The 19,636-nt window shown below is 42.8% G+C and overlaps 1 protein-coding gene across 1 annotated transcript in view; it reads left to right on the forward strand.

Moving 5' to 3' along the window:
* Window positions 1-19,636, forward strand: part of TBK1 (TANK binding kinase 1) — a 394,952-nt gene that overhangs the window by 164,015 nt on the left and 211,301 nt on the right. Inside the window, exon 9 of the mRNA XM_069229127.1 lies at window positions 19,061-19,257. Within this exon, the coding sequence (XP_069085228.1) occupies window positions 19,061-19,257 (197 nt within the window). The remainder of the gene's footprint in view (window positions 1-19,060; window positions 19,258-19,636) is intronic.

A 19,636-nucleotide genomic window follows, 5' to 3' on the forward strand; every position in this document is an offset into this window, starting at 1 on the left:
CTTACCCCACAAAAATAATTGTTTGTTTGTGTATAAAGGCATGGGGTTGCTATTGAAATTAAAGTGCTTTTATTGAATTCACGAGGATAAAAGGTTGGGTTTCGATGCCAGGATTCAAACCTACACAGCAGGTTACATTAAGATCTCTGAAATATTATCGAAAGCACCTGTTACAAATGAAACTTCCAGACACGTATTCCTCTGTGTATGCCACCTAGAACGATCTCTTTCAGAAGCTTTTTGTTTCCTTTCATTTGGCAAATTATTGCCAACAGGTTTATTAACTGAATAGTTTCTTTGAAATATCTCAACAGGACAGCTGTCGGAATGCACTGGCTTTTTTAAATGAAAACTCAGTTCTGAAAACATGCTATCACGGTGACATAATATCCACGAGTCAATGTGTTACCATGTTTTTTTCTTTCAATTTCATGTTTTCAGGTGTGTTAGTTCAATTGGCTCAACTGGAATGAACCAAGAATAAAACTCCCGGAATGCACTGGTTTGTTAAATGAAAGCTCACTACAGGAGCACTACCTGCTGGGTGACATCATGCCATCTGGCAGCCAGACTTTAGCCATACATTAAGGTAGCTCTGATGGTTAATGCAGTTGCTGCAGGCATGTGAGACCATAGTTCAATCGGTTCATAATGCAGCTGTTTACTAAAGAGCACACCCTGTCACATGAGACACGGACAGAATTGCATTAACTGTCAACTGGCTCGTTTTCACGAGCATGACTTCCAGTAGTCCTTGTTTTTCAGTCAACTGAACTTATCATTCTGTGCACAGTGAAGGTTCATTCTTATAATCGTAAGCTGAAACTACACGTCCCAGCATGCTTGGAGTTTGGTTGAGAAGGAAGGCTGACTCTAAATAACCCTAGTGACATGGTGCCAGTCCACAGCTCCTTGCGTTTTTATCTCGCATCATTTACATTCTGGTACTCGCAGTCCTGTACTTTGAATGAAGACATTTAAACTACAAGAGCCAGAATGCAAAGTGGTATGCGCTAACCGTGTAGGAGACTTATAAATCGCACACCACACACAGCTATGGCAGTGCTGTAATAGGTATTCAGATAGTAACCCAGTCAGTGCTGCCATGTGGTCATGTAAAATATGAGATTTTGTTCAAGTCGTGGATTGAGCCCACAGTCCTTCACTCTAAGATATGTCTACTTTCTGTCACCCGTTGATCCCACCTGCATCTTGAGATATGTAAACCACTGGTCTGAAACCGAGTTAACGTAGTCGTCAGTAGGTTTTGGTGTTATGCTTGCTCATGGACCATGGCTTCTTGGCAGGAAAGGACTCTGTTTTTGAAGATAACTGTATTGAATCTGACCCAGGCTTGCGGGACTTCTTTCCATCAGCAGTTCACAGCTGAGGAGCTGGCTTTTGTAAAATCACGCCACTCTCAATATGGAAATGTCAAGCTCACCTAAGTTGCCATCACATAGATAAAATGTTGTATACTTGTTAAACACCACAAAGAGTGCAGAGCAATGAATGCAGGAGTCTGAAAATCAGCTACCTCTGTGTGTCCTAGGTGTTTGCTGGTGAGCAGGGTAAGAATGCTTGCACTACTGGGCAGACTTTTGTTTCACTGTGCTTTCCATGTGAGCAAATTACACAAGACCACAGAAGTGATTCACTTTATGATACCTGTCTTAAAAAAGAGTTCGACCGTGGAGCAGGTGCCTAACACAAATAGAGGGACCTCGGCACAGGTAGCCTGGCCTGTATGAGGTTTCTAACAGGAGATCTCAGTTGGTTCAGCGCCTGCTTCAGAGAACGTGTGCCTTCCGGTCGATCACAAAACATGCTACCGTGTTGGAAAACAGGAACACCTGTTTTTAAATCTACTAACTCACTTTGAAGTGTGGCTGCACAGTGGGCAATGCTATTGTTAAATAAGCCAACATCAAACCCCTTCTGTAGAGCACAGAAGAAAATAAATGTTCTGCAGTAAAGGACTGTAAAATACTGTACAATCTGCACGTAACTGCAACTCAAAGAACCAAAATCCAATTCTATTTAGCATCAAATTCTTAGTATAAATACCCAGCTCACGGGAGAGTGAGATCTGTTTATTCCTTAAGAAGGGCTGTGCCATTGTATTTAATCGGCTTGATGCCTAGTTTAGCAGATATCAAGAAGCGAGTCTCACGACCCCCTCTGTGAATACATAGATCCATCGCAATCAGTGCTCTGACTTTCCCGTCTGCAGTCTGTCGGCGCAGGGCAGCCCTTTACACAAATGACACCTTTTAACAATGCACACTTCTGTCCTTCAAGCAAGCTGCAAAACAAAAAAAAACGCAAAATACGGGACGGAGGGGGCACAGTTACCAGAGGGAGGCCACAACGAGGAAGCAACCAACAACAGGACGGAAACCCTCAAGTAAAACTAGCTGAAATTAATGTATGTCTCCCTGAGTCTTCATGAAATTGCTAGGTGTGATGGCTGCAACTAAGACAGTGTTTCTCCTTATTTAGATGGCTGGTTGAACAAGGGAAACTTAATCCAAGAATGCCATTCCAAGATAAACCAAGCCATTCAGCTCTTAGACCAATTGAGAATCACAGTCAACACGACCAAATTGCCTCCATACCATCCTAGTAGATGGTCTTATTGGGCGCACATTTGAATACAAGGAGAGCCCTGGCAGCCCCAGTGATGAAGTGGCTCCAGCTGTAATAGCGAGAACTGTGATGATGGCTGGAAATAATGGAGCCATGTATGCCTTTATCACCACTTTCATGGGTGCATATGAGAGTAGACCAAGAACAGTGAACAAATCAATAGTCTTAGACTCTGGGGTACTGAGAGTAATGTTTGCCAAAGGCAGAATATACCTCAACTCTCCCTCTAAGATTTACTTAAATGCATCCAGCCTTCCACTCTGTAGTTGTATTGTCACTTCTCTTCTCTCTGCCGCCCTCACTTCTCACCCTATCTCTAACATTACTCCAGTGTCTATCAACCCTACCACTCTGAGATAGTTCTGTGCCATTGGAATCTCTTGTGCCAGTCTTTTACATTTTATAGCTCTATTCTTGTGTCTGGATTCATAATATCCTAGGTATATCTCAGTATGTTATGATGTTCAGCAGTTGTGCTTCATTGTATAGAACCAAGTTTAATGTAGTATTGTTATGATATGGTTAACTTTTTTGCTAAATTCACTGCATTAGTTTTTAAAGCAGACATTTTAAACAGGCACTCAGTGGTGGCTGTAACAAAGGGTATTTCACAGGTAGATGGCAGCACAGCTGAGCGATGTATTAACTAGAGGACATTGAAGGATGTAGTCAAACACGTACTTTTGGGAAAATTAATGAAAATATTTTCACACTAAAATCCTTTCAAATACAAACTAAAGTAAAAGAAGAATAAGTGCAGATTCTGCACTTTATATGAAAGAATAGTAATTCTTAAACACTGTTCAAATAAGCTCAAAATATTTGACAGTGGTTCATCCTCTGTTCACTGGTGGCACATCAGTTACTAAGATATCTAGCCAGCCAATCGGAGCCTTGCTTTGGCGTGAGGATCCGCGAATCCACCATGGTGGATCAGCATCCCTAGATATTTAAATGTATTTTTCCTTTAATAGCTCCGAAACTACTGAACTGATTTACACCAAATTACAAAAAGCATGTTTTCTGGACCAAGAGCGATCTTTCTGCCAAATTTGGTGTACTTCCGTCCAGCGGGTCTGGCTGTAGTTGTGTCTAAAACCCCTGTGGGAAATTGCATGGGAGAAAACACATTTTGGGACACACCTTTTTCTCGGCCCCCGCTTGACGTATCACCCCAAAACAGGACAACAGCTGAAGTGAGTGGCGTACTAGTTGTGAAATTTTCCTAAATTTCACCTGCATTTCTATGGTTTTGTGCATATAAATTCTGAACCTAACTATAGCGTCCCTGTAACCTTTGTTTTTGTCAATGAATTTCTAGAGTTTTTTTTATGTTAGCTAATATTAAATTACATTACATTAATACAACCCTCATAGGAACCCTCGTAGGAAGCCACCTTGTGCTGCGCATGGCCTTTGGCGGTGCTTGGTGTGGGGTCATCTGTAGGGCTGGCCTGTGACCAGGACCAGTGGGCCACTCCGCATATATAGGCAACCTGGGAGAGGGGCACAGAGCCTCCTTCGCTAGGCATTTTATGCCCTGGGGACCCCATCACCCCGGGCCAACCAATAACTAAAAGGGGAGGGGGGTCTGATTTCGGCCCCATGGACCCAATTCCCGGCCAGTTAATAAAATGGGAGGGGGGGGCTGCGTGGCCCCTCTCCTTGGGCCGATTGTGACTCCGGGGACCTCATTAAGTTGACCTTGTTTGCTAACTGAGCTGGAAACATTTATCACAGCTAAATTAATACCTAAGCATAGTAACAAGTATGTACTGTTTGGAATAATGTTCATACCGCTAAATAAATCAGAATGATAACATAATTGAATTATCAGTTAGAAACACGATTGTCCATATATTCTTGTCAGGCACACCGTCTGTTCAGACATGATGTGTAGCAGTGTACTTCGTCCATCGTAGAAAAACAATGCGTTCGAAAACTGTGCTTCTGTGATCATTCAGTTATGCGTTTGTGTGCCTTGCTTAGGCATCCAAATAAAATATATGGATCCTTGGGTTAGAAGCATGTGTGGTGCTTAACGTGGCAAAAAGTCATAATCCTTTCTTGATTCAGAATATGTAAAAGCGAATGCCCGACCCTAATATACAGATGTATTTTGAGCTTAGGCCACTATTAATCTGAATGACACACTGTTTGAGAGAACACTTTTTGAGGAAATAGGCATCCGTTCTGAAGTACAGCTTTCTTAGCCATCCTCTGAGAAGTAGATCCTTCATTCATACTTTAATCCCAATCAGAATGATTACAAAATTGTTGAGTTATGACAGCCTATTCTATATTGGTTGCATTTGTATCCACTTAGTTCCTTGAAGTAATATAGAAATCCTCATTTTCGGGACTTTGTCACAGGAAAAATGGTGGTACGTGCCAAACTGATACAGGAGGCTGCGTAAACATATTTGAAGGGGGGGGACCAATCGGAAATGATTAATTTCCTCGCTTATTTCCTTTTGTGTACTGTTACACAGATCAACACTTGAAACATGGATCATGAAAAAGGACACTGCATGGTTTGTGATTCATTGCAGCTAAATAAATAAGTATGCTTGTGTATATTTATTTCCTAGTGGCAGTCACCACTAGATATATTTAGGTCTGCTTTTCCATATGAAGAGCGTTTTTTGGTTTGCTAATAATTTTGGCTCCATTTTACAAATCTTCACAAAACGTTCCAAAAAATAATTTCAGCTCCTTACTGGAAAGTTTTGGGGTGATCTGTCAAGCAGGGGTCGAGACAAAAGCATGCATTTTCCATAAACGTCTTTGGACAAGTTACAGCAAAAACTGCTGAGCGGAACTACACCAAATTCGTCAGGAAGCTAAGTCTTGGTCTGCAAATTGTGCTTTTTGTGATTTAGTGAAAATTGAGTAGGTTCCGAGAAATAAAGGATCAAAACCATTTGTATAATGTGACAGGCTTGGGAGAGTCTCTGAGACTCTTGCGGAAGCGGCAATTTAAAAATACAGCTTTCTGATTGGCCCAGAGAGCTTTAGGCCCCAAACCCCCTCCCTCCCCCCACCATTAATGGTCCCGAGGAACACACCCTTGGGGCCTGCCCAGCAACAATGTCCCTGGGTGCCCACGATCAGTGATGTCATTTGAGATGTCATAGTGATGTCATAAATGTCATAGAAGATGTCATGAGTGATGCCATGTTAGGTTGTAAGCAGTGCATGGGGTGGGCCCAAGTTATAGTTAGTTATAACTGGTGAATTTCTGGGTCTGTTTTTTGGTTCAAAACGTTAATGTTGTGACTGACATTCACCTAACGTTACTTTAACCTTTGTTTTTTTTCCAGTGAACATATACGTGTGTGTGTGTGTATATGTTCGATGGCATGTGTAGCTGCAGGTACACAAGCTATGCATATTCTACAATTTAGTGTTGGGCTCAGAGTTTTACAAGTTGTTTTTCTTTGAAGAAGTGTTTTCGAGTCACGGGATCGAGTGACTCCTCCTGTTCGGCTCCATTGCCCATGTTCGATTGTTTTCTTTCCCCCATCGAGTTCGGACAGGTTTCTTTTCGCTCCGATAGTTTGAGTCGGAAAAATTCTAAAACAAGTTAATTCTCGTCTGTATTTCGATCGCGTACCATCTTCCATCATCACTTCGGTACCGTCGGGTCAAACATCTTTACTCGCCCTTCGGGGCGCCCGCGCCCAACTCGGGCTTGGTTGGGCCGACCGCGTGGAAGCCTCATGGACCGGACCCCATTCCGCTTTTGTCCTCGATGCCACGCAAAATTTCCTGCACAGACTAACATCTTGTCTGTAATCTGTCTCTCCACAGCCCATTGGGAAGAAAATTGTGAGGCCTGCAGATCCTTCTGTTCGAAGAAAACTCTGAGACAGAAGAGCACGAAAACTCGAGATGACGTCCAAGAGCACCGAACGTCTCGACGTCGAGGAAGAGGAGATCATGCACACGGCAGTCTCCGTCTAAGGGTCCGACTCCGAACAGGAGTCCGAAGAGGACAGACCGGTCACGCCAGGACAGCACGTGAGTACGCCTGCCCCTGTCCCAGCCAAGCCCAAACATAAGGCCTTGGGAACGCCACTGCCGGAAGGCCATGGCTCAACCCATAAAAAGACCTTCGGTGACCAACCAACAACTTCGGCAAATCGCTTTCGGAGCCGAGGCCAACATCCACTCCCAGAAAAAAACTGCTTCGGAGCCGAAAAGGCCAGTTTTTATATGGAGGAACATGGACTTTCGCAAGTACTTAAAGAAAGCCACAGAATCACAGAGGAACACTCACAGATGGAGGATATTGATGAAAGGCAAGCCAGAATTCATATTCACAAGGACACTGGCAAAATTATAACTGCACCTCTTCTGAAGCCTAAGAGGAAATTGGCCTTTCAGGAAGAATTGGACACTACTCAGCCACCTGCTAAAATGCCAAAGACTAAACAAAAATCTCCACCTCCTCAATTTTCTCCGCCTCAGTCGCCTTCTCACTTGCTTGTCTCTCCCCCTACTACTCCCACACCTGTACAGTCTCCTGTACATTCATTTGATTCACAGCAAGACAATGTGGATCCATGGGATCTGTATGATCCAGATCCCATTCCCGATAACATCCCAGGCTACTATCCCTCCAAGCCATCACCACCGGAGGATAGTACCGGATATACTCAGGTTTTAGCTAGGGTGGCATCCTACCACAATGTCGCCATGCACACTGAGCCCTTAGAGGATGATTTTCTTTTTAACACACTATCCTCTACACACACTACCTATCAGTCCCTTCCCATGCTTCCAGGCATGTTAACGCATGCACTCCAAATATTCCAAGAGCCAGTGAAGGCTAGGATAATTACTCCTGGAGTGGAGAAAAAGTATAAGCCACCTCCCTCTGATCCTGCCTTTATTACACAACAATTGCCTCCTGACTGTAGTTGTAAGCGCGCCCAGAAAGAGAGCAAACTCCCAGTCATCTGGGGATGCACCCCCGCCAGGCAAGCAGAGCAGAAAATTTGATGCTGCGGTCAAAAGGGTGGCATCGCAGGCAGCCAACCAGTGGAGGATAGCCAACTCCCAAGCACTGTTGGCTAGATATGATATGGCCCACTGGGATGAGATGAAGGATATAATACAACATCTCCCCAAAGACCAACAAAAAAGGGCGCAACAAATAGTCGAGGAAGGGCAGGCTATTACAAACAACCAAATCAGGTCAGCCCTAGATTCTGCAAACACAGCAGCTAGAACAATTAATACTGCTGTCACTATACGAAGACTCGCATGGATTAGGTGTTCAGGATTTAAGCCTGAAATTCAACAGGCAGTCCTTAATATGCAGTTTAACCAAAACCAGCTTTTTGGCCCCGAGGTAGACACAGCTATTGAGAAAATTAAAAAAGATTCAGACACCGCTAAAGCCATGGGTGCTTTGTATACGATGCAATACAGGGGGTCCTTTCAGAACCCTCAATACAGAGGTGGATTTAGGACACAAACAAAGTCAACCTACCAACCTCAATATCAACGAGGTGGGTTTAAAGGCAATTACAGAGGCCAATACCCTAGAGGCAGTGGGAAAATATCAATCAACCAAACAAGCCTCACAGCAGCCAAGGCAGTGAGTTACTCCATCTCTTCCCAACTCACACCTCACCTGTGGGGGGGAAGACTGCAAAGGTTCCACAACAATTGGCTACCCATTACAACAGACAACTGGGTATAATCTATTATCCGCAATGGCTATTGCATAGAATTGTCTAAAATTCCCCAAATATTCCACCAAAACTACACAATCTCTCCACCCAACATATCTCCATGTTGCAGGAAGAAGTAAAATCTCTATTACTCAAACAAGCGATAGACCTTGTGCCACAAGATCAAATAGGAACAGGAGTTTACTCACTGTATTTCCTCATTCCCCAAAAAGGCGGAACCTTAAGACCACAATTAGATCTCAGAACCCTCAATCTTTCCATCCTGTCAGAACACTTTCACATGGTAAACCTACAGGATGTGGTCCCACTGCTACAACAGCAAGATTTCATGGCAATATTAGACCTCATGGATGCGTATTTTCACATACCCATCCATCCAGCGCACAGAAAATACCTCAGGTTTGTAATTCAGGGAAAACATTATAAGTTCAAAGTGTTACCCTTCGGGATACCAACAGCTCCCAGAGTATTCACAAAATGCCTGGCAGTAGTAGCTGCCTACCTAAGAAGACAACACATTCATGTCTTCCCATATCTCGATGATTGGCTAATAAAATCCAACAGTCTTACAGTGTCAAAACCATACACATTATGTAATACAAACCCTACACACCCTAGGGTTCTCCATAAACTACCAAAAATCGCACCTACAACCTGCGCAAATTCAACAGTATTTAGAAGCCACACTAAATACACAAACAGCACTTGCAAGCCCAAGTCCACAAAGAATACAAGCATTTCGCAATGTATTGACACAAATACAGCAAGCCCAATGGCACACTGTCAAATTAGTCATGAAACTGTTGGGCATGATGGCATCATGTATCGCCATTGTCCCACATACAAGACTAAACATGTGGCCTTTACAACAGTGCCTTGCACAGCAAAGGTCACAGGCGCAGGGTCAACTTCACGATCTAGTGTTGATAGACTGCCAAACGCGCATATCACTTCAGTGGTGGAATTCCACAAACATAAACAAAGGGCGGCCATTTCAAGACCCTGTGCCTCAGACAATACTTACAACAGATGCATCAATGATTAGATGGGGGGCACACCTCAACAATCACTACATTCAAGGACAATGGGACGCCAAACGCAAACAGTTTCATATAAATCACCTAGACTTGCTAGCCGTATTCCTAGCACTCAAAGCTTTTCAGCCTCTTCTCACTCACAAGAACATCTTTATCAAAACAGACAACATGACAACAATGTATTACCTAAACAAACAAGGAGGGACCCTTTCGTCCCAACTCTCCCTCCTAGCCCAAAAGATTTGGCAATGGGCAATCCACAACGACGTTCACCTGGTAGCACAATACATTCCAGGGATACACAACCAATTGGCAGATGTTCTCAGCCAAGATCATCAACAAACACATGAATGGGGAAATTCATCCCCAAGTGCTTTAAACATATTTTCACCACTGGGGAACACCAGACATAGACCTATTCGCCACCAGCAAAAACGCAAAATGCCAAAACTTTGCATCCAGGTACCCACATCCTCTATCCAAAGACAATGCTCTATGGATGAATTGGTCAGGGATATTTGCTTACGCTTTTCCCCCTCTCCCGCTCATTCCATTTCTAGTCAACAAACTGCGTCAAAACAAACTCAAACTCATACTTATAGCACCAATGTGGACACGTCAACCCTGGTACACAACACTATTAGATCTGTCAGTAGTACCACATATCAAACTCCCGAACAGACCAGATCTGTTAACACGAAACAAACAAAAAACGAATCAGGCACCCAGATCCCAAAATACTCAATCTAGCGATTTGGCTTCTGAAATGATAGAGTTTGGATATCTTCAACTATCAACTGAGTGTATGGAAGTAATTAAACAAGCAAGGAAACCCACTACCAGGTAGTGTTATGCAAACAAATGGAAAAGATTTGTGTATTACTGTCAATCTGAACAAATTACACCTCTTTCAGCAACAGTACAAGACATTGTAAGTTATTTGCTTCATTTACAAAAGGCAAACTTAGCTTTTTTTATCCATTAAAATACATCTCACTGCAATCTCTGTGTACTTGCAAAATACACAACACAGCTCTTTATTTAGAGTCCCTGTTATCAAAGCCTTCAATGAAGGCTTAAAACACATTATTCCACCTAGAACACTGCCAATACCATCGTGGAATCTAAACATAATGCTCACACGACTTATGGGTCCACCATTTGAACCTATGAATTCATGCCAGATCCAATACTTTACATGGAAAGTTGCCTTCCTAGTCGCAATTACTCCATTAAGAAGAGTTCGTGAAATCCAAGCTTTCACAATTCCAGAACCGTTCATACAAGTACATAAACATAAAATTGTACTTCGAACAAACCCAAAATTTCTCCCAAAAGTTATATCACGTTTCATATTAATCAAACAGTGGAGCTACCAGTCTTCTTCCCACAGCCAGACTCTGTAGCAGAAAGAGCCCTGCATACGTTAGATCTTAAAAGAGCCTTAATGTACTACATTGACAGGACAAAGTCCTTTAAGAAAGCCAAACAGTTATTTGTAGCATTCCAAAAGCCACATACTGGTAACCCTATTTCAAAACCAGGGTTAGCTAGAGGGATAGCAAAATGTATCCAAACATGTTACCTAAAAGCTAAAAGGCAGCTATTAGTTACACCTAAAGCACATTCCACACAAAAAAGGGGCTACAATGGCTTTCTTAGGTAACATACCAATGGCCTAAATTTGTAAAGCAGCCACTTGGTCAACACCGCGTACATTTACCAAGCATTACTGTGTAGATGTGTTAGCAATACAGCAGGCCACAGTAGGACAGGCTGTACTAAGAACACTATTTCAAACAACTTCAACTCCTACAAGCTGACCACCGCTTATGGGAGGTAAAACTACTTTGTAGTCTATGATTGGCGTGTGTATCTGCAGCTACACATGCCATCGAATGGAAAATGTCACTTACCCAGTGTACATCTGTTTGTGGCATGTTCCGCTGCAGATTCACATGAACCCTCCCACCTCCCCGGGAGCCTGTAGCCGTTTAAGTTCAACATTCACTTGTACATATGTATATGTATGTGTATATGTATATATACATATATATTTTTCCATTTGCATGGACATCTTTTTTCTTTATACTCTATCACCCCTACCTTACCCTCTGCGGGAAAAAATCTAACATGGAGTCGATGCCCATGCGCAGTGGAGTCACTCGATCCCGTGACTCGAAAACTTGTAACACTCCGAGCCCAACACTAGATGACAGAATATGCATAGCATGTGAATCTGCAGCGGAACATGCCACGAACAGATGTACACTGGGTAAGTGACATTTTCCATATATATATATATGTTCGATGGCATGTGTAGCTGCAGATACACATGCTGTGCACAGTCCGCCGTCTGGTGTTGGGCTCGGAGTGTTACAAGTTGTTTTTCTTTGAAGAAGTCTTTTCGAGTCACGAGACCGAGGGACTCCTCCCACTTCGATTCCATTGCGCATGGGCGTCGACTCCATCTTAGATTGTTTTTTTTCCGCCATCGGGTTCGGACGTGTTCCTTTTCGCTCCGTGTTTCGGGTCGGAAAGTTAGTTAGAATCTCGGAAAAAAACGTCGGTATTGTTTGCGTTCGGTATCGGGTTAGTTAGAACAAATCGACACCGAATTTTGGAGAGCTCCGGTGGCCCTTTGTTTTTTTTTCGATCCCCCGTCGGGGCCTGGTCGGCCCGGCCACGTGCGACTTCAAGGCTCATGGAACAGACCCCATTCCGCTTCTGCCCAAAATGCCATCACAAGTATCCGTATACGGATCACCATCTGGTCTGTAACTTGTGCTTGTCCCCCGAGCACAAGGAGGATACTTGTGAAGCCTGTCGAGCGTTTCGGTCGAGGAAGACGCTGAGAGACCGAAGAGCCAGGAGACTACAAATGGCATCCACGCCGACAGGTCAAGATCGTTTCGAGGAGGAAGAAGAAGCTTTCTCCGTCCGCGAGTCGGATTCGGAAGAACTCGACGCCGAAGAAACAACCAAAACCGCGAGTAAGACGTCGAAAATCAAGACTCACGAGAAGTCTACAAAAGCCCAGGGGACGCCACCGCCAACAGGCCATGGCTTAACCCGAAAAATAGGTGACCCATCCAAGGCACCGAAAAAGGGCATGCTGCTGTCGAAGTCATCCGACTCCGGTCGAGATACCGCCACACAGCAACCTCGGAGCCGAGACAGCGGCTCCGAGAAACTTTGGCACAGAGACAGCGGCACCGAAGAATTTCGGCACCGAGACACCACGCCGAAAACAAAGAAGGTTTCTTCGGAGCCTAAAAAGACTTCCGAAAAGGTTTCAGTTCCGAAACAGCCAGCCTCGGAGCCGAAAACTAGTTCCTATACAGAGGAACAAGGATTAACCTCCCAATTACATAGATTTGGAGAGGAGCTTCAAGCTGTAGAGCCTGACTACACACAAAGAAGGCTTCATATTCATGAGGACACAGGGAAGATAACCACTCTTCCCCCAATCAAAATAAAAAGGAAACTTGCCTTTCAACAAAAGGACAAGCAACCACAGGCAAAGGTGGCAAGGAAAACAACACCGTCTCCACCACCATCAATACATGCATCACCAGCAACAACTCCACCACTGATGCACTCACCAGCTCATACCACAATGAGTCAGGATGATCCCGATGCATGGGACCTCTACGATGCTCCAGTGTCTGACAATAGCCCAGACTCTTATCCTACAAAACCGTCACCACCTGAGGACAGTACATCCTATACACAGGTGGTCGCAAGGGCAGCCGAGTTTCACAATGTCTCCTTATATTCGGAACCAATTGAGGATGACTTTCTCTTTAACACCCTGTCCTCCACCCATAGCCAGTATCAGTGCCTTCCCATGCTCCCAGGAATGCTAAGACATTCAAAACTAAATTTTCAGGATCCAGTTAAAGGCAGAGCCATAACTCCAAGGGTGGAGAAAAAATATAAGCCACCGCCCACAGATCCAATATATATTACAACACAACTAACACCAGACTCAGTAGTTGTGGGGGCAGCTCGTAAGAGAGCCAACTCTCATACCTCAGGCGACGCACCACCTCCAGACAAGGAGAGCCGCAAATTTGATGCTGCGGGAAAAAGGGTTGCAGCACAAGCAGCAAATCAGTGGCGTATTGCCAATTCACAAGCACTTTTGGCAAGATACGACAGGGCTCATTGGGATGAAATGCAACATTTCATCGAACACTTACCCAAGGAGTTCCAAAAAAGAGCGCAACAGGTGGTGGAAGAGGGACAAAGTATCTCAAATAATCAGATACGGTCTTCCATGGATGCAGCAGATACAGCTGCAAGGACAATAAACACTGCAGTCACAATACGAAGGCACGCATGGCTGCGCACTTCTGGGTTCAAACCGGAAATCCAGCAGGCTGTGCTCAATATGCCGTTTAATGAACAGCAATTGTTTGGGCCGGAGGTAGACACTGCCATCGAAAAACTCAAAAAGGACACCGATACAGCCAAAGCCATGGGCGCACTCTTCTCCCCGCAGAGCAGAGGCACATTTCGGAAAACACCTTTTAGGGGAGGGTTTCGAGGTCAACCCACAGAAACCACAACCTCACAAACAAGGCCTACCTACCAGGGTCAATATCAGAGGGGAGGTTTTCGGGGGCAATTTAGAGGGGGCCAATTCCCAAAAAATAGAGGAAAATTCCAAGGCCCCAAAACCCCTCAAAATAAGCAGTGACTCACAAGTCACACAACCCCATCACATAACACCTGTGGGGGGAAGACTAAGCCAATTTTACAAACTTTGGGAGGAAATAACAACAGACACTTGGGTCTTAGCAATTATCCAGCGTGGTTATTGCATAGAATTTCGCCAATTCCCTCCAAACGTCCCACCGAAAACACACAATATGTCAAAACAACATATAGATCTTCTAGGACTAGAAGTTCAAGCATTGCTACAAAAGGACGCAATAGAATTAGTACCAATTCAACAAAAAAACACAGGAGTTTACTCACTGTACTTTCTAATACCCAAAAAGGACAAAACTCTGAGACCAATACTAGATCTCAGAACACTAAATACCTACATAAAATCAGACCACTTTCACATGGTCACATTACAAGACGTAATCCCACTGCTCAAACAGCAAGACTACATGACAACATTAGATCTAAAAGATGCATATTTCCATATACCAATACATCCTTCACACAGGAAATACCTAAGGTTCGTGTTCCAAGGAATACATTACCAATTCAAAGTGTTGCCATTCGGAATAACAACTACGCCAAGAGTTTTTACAAAATGCCTGGCAGTAGTAGCTGCACATATCAGAAGGCAGCAAATACATGTGTTCCCGTACTTAGACGACTGGTTAAATCAAAACCAACACGCTAAAACAGTGTTCACAGCACACAAAATATGTCATACAAACCCTACACAGGCTAGGTTTCTCCATCAACTACGCGAAGTCACACCTTTTGCCGTGTCAAACGCAACAATACTTAGGAGCGACAATCAACACAACAAAAGGGATTGCCACTCCAAGTCCACAACGGGTTCAAACATTTCACAAAGTAATACAGGCCATGTATCCAACACAAAAGATACAAGTCAGAATGGTAATGAAACTACTAGGCATGATGTCTTCATGCATAGCCATTGTCCCAAACGCAAGATTGCACATGCGACCCTTACAACAGTGCCTAGCATCACAATGGTCACAAGCACAGGGTCAACTTCTAGATCTGGTGTTGATAGACCGCCAAACATACATCTCGCTTCAATGGTGGAACAGTACAAATTTAAACCGAGGGCGGCCTTTCCAAGACCCAGTGCCACAATACGTCATAACAACAGATGCTTCCATGACAGGGTGGGGAGCACACCTCAATCAACACAGCGTCCAAGGACAATGGGACATACATCAGAGACAGTTTCACATAAATCACTTGGAAATGTTAGCAGTATTTCTAGCGCTGAAAGCATTTCAACCCATAATAACCCAAAAATACATTCTTGTCAAAACAGACAACATGACAACAATGTATTATCTAAACAAACAAGGAGGGACACACTCAACACAGTAGTGCCTCCTAACACAGAAAATATGGCAGTGGGCGATTCACAACCACATTCGCCTAATAGCACAATTTATTCCAGGGATTCAGAACCAGTTGGCAGACAATCTCTCTCGAGATCACCAACAAACCCACGAATGGGAAATTCACCCCCAAATAATAAACAATTACTTTCAAATTTGGGGAACGCCTCAAATAGATCTATTTGCAACAAAGGAAAACTCAAAATGCCAAAACTTCGCATCCAGGTACCCACAAGATCAATCCCAAGGCAATGCTCTATGGATGAACTGGTCAGGGATCTTTGCATACGCTTTTCCCCCTCTCCCTCTCATTCCATATGTAGTAAACAGGTTGAGTCAAAACAAACTCAAACTCATACTAATAGCACCAACATAGGCGAGGCAACCTTGGTACACGACACTACTAGACCTGTCTGTAGTACCTCATGTCAAACTACCCAACAAACCAGATCTGTTAACACAACACAAACAACAGATCAGACATCCAAATCCAGCATCTTTGAATCTAGCAATTTGGCTCCTGAAATCCTAGAATTCGGACACTTGCACCTCACACAAGAATGTATGGAGGTCATAAAACAAGCTAGGAAACCTACCACTAGACACTGCTACGCAAACAAGTGGAAAAGATTTGTGTATTACTGCCAGAATAATCAAATTCAGCCATTACACGCATCTCCAGAGGATATAGTAGGATATTTACTACATTTGCAAAAATCAAATCTAGCTTTCTCTTCCATAAAAATACATCTCACCGCAATATCAGCTTACCTACAAATTACTCATTCAACTTCACTATTTAGAATACCAGTCATTAAAGCGTTTATGGAAGGCTTAAAGAGAATCATACCACCAAGAACACCACCTGTTCCTTCATGGAACCTCAACATTGTCTTAACAAGACTCATGGGTCCACCTTTCGAGCCCATGCATTCTTGTGAAATGCAATACTTAACGTGGAAAGTTGCATTTTTGATTGCCATCACATCTCTAAGAAGAGTGAGCGAGATTCAAGCATTTACCGTACAAGAACCATTTATTCAGATACATAAAAATAAAGTAGTTCTAAGAACAAATCCTACATTTTTACCAAAGGTTATCTCACCGTTCCACTTAAATCAAACAGTGGAATTACCAGTGTTCTTCCCACAACCAGATTCTGTAGCTGAAAGAGCACTACATACATTAGACATCAAAAGAGCACTAATGTACTACATTGACAGAACGAAACTAATTATAAAAACAAAACAACTATTTATTGCCTTTCAAAAACCTCATTCAGGAAATCCAATTTCAAAACAAGGCATTGCTAGGTGGATAGTTAAGTGTATTCAAACCTGCTATCTTAAAGCAAAGAGAGAGCTGCCTATTACACCAAAGGCACACTCAACCAGAAAGAAAGGGGCTACCATGGCCTTTCTAGGAAATATTCCAATGAACGAAATATGTAAAGCAGCAACATGGTCTACGCCTCATACATTTACCAAGCACTACTGTGTAGATGTGTTAACTGCACAACAAGCCACAGTAGGTCAGGCTGTACTAAGAACATTATTTCAAACTACTTCAACTCCTACAGGCTGAACCACCGCTTTTGGGGAGATAACTGCTTACTAGTCGGTGCACAGCATGTGTATCTGCAGCTACACATGCCATCGAACGGAAAATGTCACTTACCCAGTGTACATCTGTTCGTGGCATGAGTCGCTGCAGATTCACATGCGCCCACCCGCCTCCCCGGGAGCCTGTCGCCGTTTAGAAGTAGATCTTCAACATTTGTACATTTGTAAATATATTACTTTAACCTTTATTATGTACATACGTATTCATTCCATTGCATGGGCACTATTACTAACATACACAACTCCTACCTCACCCTCTGCGGGGAAAACAATCTAAGATGGAGTCGACGCCCATGCGCAATGGAATCGAAGTGGGAGGAGTCCCTCGGTCTCGTGACTCGAAAAGACTTCTTCGAAGAAAAACAACTTGTAACACTCCGAGCCCAACACCAGACGGCGGACTGTGCACAGCATGTGAATCTGCAGCGACTCATGCCACGAACAGATGTACACTGGGTAAGTGACATTTTCCATATATATATATATATATATATATATATATATATATATCTATCAAAACCAAAACGAAATGCTGAGGCCCAGTTCCAGTCACAATCAAGGCTGTATTTCAAATTAAAATAGCAGCTCCCCAGAGTCCTGACGCGTTTCGGCTAACAGCCTTAATCATAGGTAAGTGATATCTGCTTTTAGTGAAGCAAGTGCTTTTAAATCCAATGTCACGTGACTTCCTATTAGCATACATCTCCCATAATGCACTGATAGTATTGTTTTTCTATTACAGAGTATATTTCACTTTCATTTGCTAAAATAGCGTTTTACAAACTCCGCAATCCGAGTAAACATCAATGTCCCAGTGCCTGCATTGGTAATGTTTTCTATTGTAGCCTGTGTAAATCATTGAAAAATTCACTTTACCGGAGCTTCTGCCATTACTTTTCCACGAAGCACATGAAAAGTCTGAAGCTGCTGAAAGAGAGGTCAAATCCCTCTCCTTCATCCCTTTCTCGTCTCTGCTTGTAAATATTTCTGGGATAAATGCCCTTAGGTCATGCGGAGGCCAGAGCGTCATGCCCCAACTATAACAATATATATATATATCAAAGTTAAAAGTTGAGCTATACGTAGGTCTTGTAAAAATAACAAATCCTCCAGTCTTAAAACCAGAAAAACACTGAAATTCACCAGTTGTGTTTGTAACTGATTTAAATATAACTTTCAGTGCCACAGATTTCATATTTTACCATGTTGATATGTAAGGACATAAGCAGTGCATTATAGTAGTCCGAGTTATGCTTAGGTCAGTTACGTATGACTGGTGCGTGTCAGGTTTTTTTTGTTTCAAAACTGCCAGTCAAAACACTTTATTTTTCTGCTGGAGTCCCGAAGCACTACATATTGTTATTTTTGTAACCTTAATTTGTTAAACAACTGAACAGATTTATACCAAATCACAAAAATAATCCTTTCTGAGTAAAGATATAGCTTTCTATCAAATTTGGGGTAATTCTGTTCAACAATTTATTCTGTTTCATTGTCTACTCACTTTTCACTCTACAAATTGCATAGGGAAAGTGTTTTGGGACGTTCCACCGCCCTTTTTTTTTTTTTTTCTTTTTGTGGCCCTAGCTTGACAGATAACCCCAAAATATTCAAGGAAGGAACCAAATTGGATAAATCATTTTTTTATTTTTTATTTAAAGGTTTTGTGAAGATTTGTGAAACCCTGCCTGAGTTATAAGCACCACTAAAACACTCTCCGTATGGAAACTCTGACTGCCACTGTGCAATATTTTATAATGTTGCTTTCCATTTAAGTGTAGTTTATCAATCGCTTTAGAGAACTGGTGATAATATTAGAAAATTATATTTGCTTCATCTAAAGCAAAATTATGTCATTTACAGTTCATCTTTGGATGACACATAAGTAAACGGTGCATGGGCATTGACAATTAATGTGTACGTTGCTTGTGAAATCACTTTAACTGATGTTCATTTAATTTTTTTTTTCACAGTACTGCAGTATTCCAGGATTTGGTTTGTAAACAGACAAAAATTCCCTCAGAGAATCAAGAAATGCTCTATGAAGGGCGACGGTTAGTGCTGGAATCGACTAGAAAAGCTCAGCATTTCCCTCGAACCACTGAAGAAAATCCCATCATTATTGTAAGCAGCGAGATGGTGTCAACCACAGGTTTAATATATGAACCAGGTCAGTCTGAGACCCATAAATTGGTTACATTTAGTAACTGCAGATATGCTACTTTGGGGCTGCATGAAGTGTATGACTGGTACACCATACCTTACTTGCCGTCACATGCTCATCACAGATCAAGACTTTCAGCCTGTCTGCAACCATGAAAAGAGAATTGTTTGCATCCAGTTTGCTATATAGTTTTTTAAAAGTATCAATGCCAGATCCACTGAAAACAAAGTTCATAAGGAAGCCTGAGGTAAACTTAAAATAATGATCAGCCCAGCTATTTTTGTCCCAGTGGACTCTGGCAAAATGTTGGTTTTAATAGTTTTTATACAGAAGGTCACTATAAAAAACCTGATTCAGAAGCTGAGAACCTGCTAGCTCCAAGCCA

Source organism: Pleurodeles waltl, chromosome 4_1 (genome assembly GCF_031143425.1).
Source record: "Pleurodeles waltl isolate 20211129_DDA chromosome 4_1, aPleWal1.hap1.20221129, whole genome shotgun sequence".
In the NCBI taxonomy this organism is placed as follows: Eukaryota; Metazoa; Chordata; class Amphibia; order Caudata; family Salamandridae; genus Pleurodeles; species Pleurodeles waltl.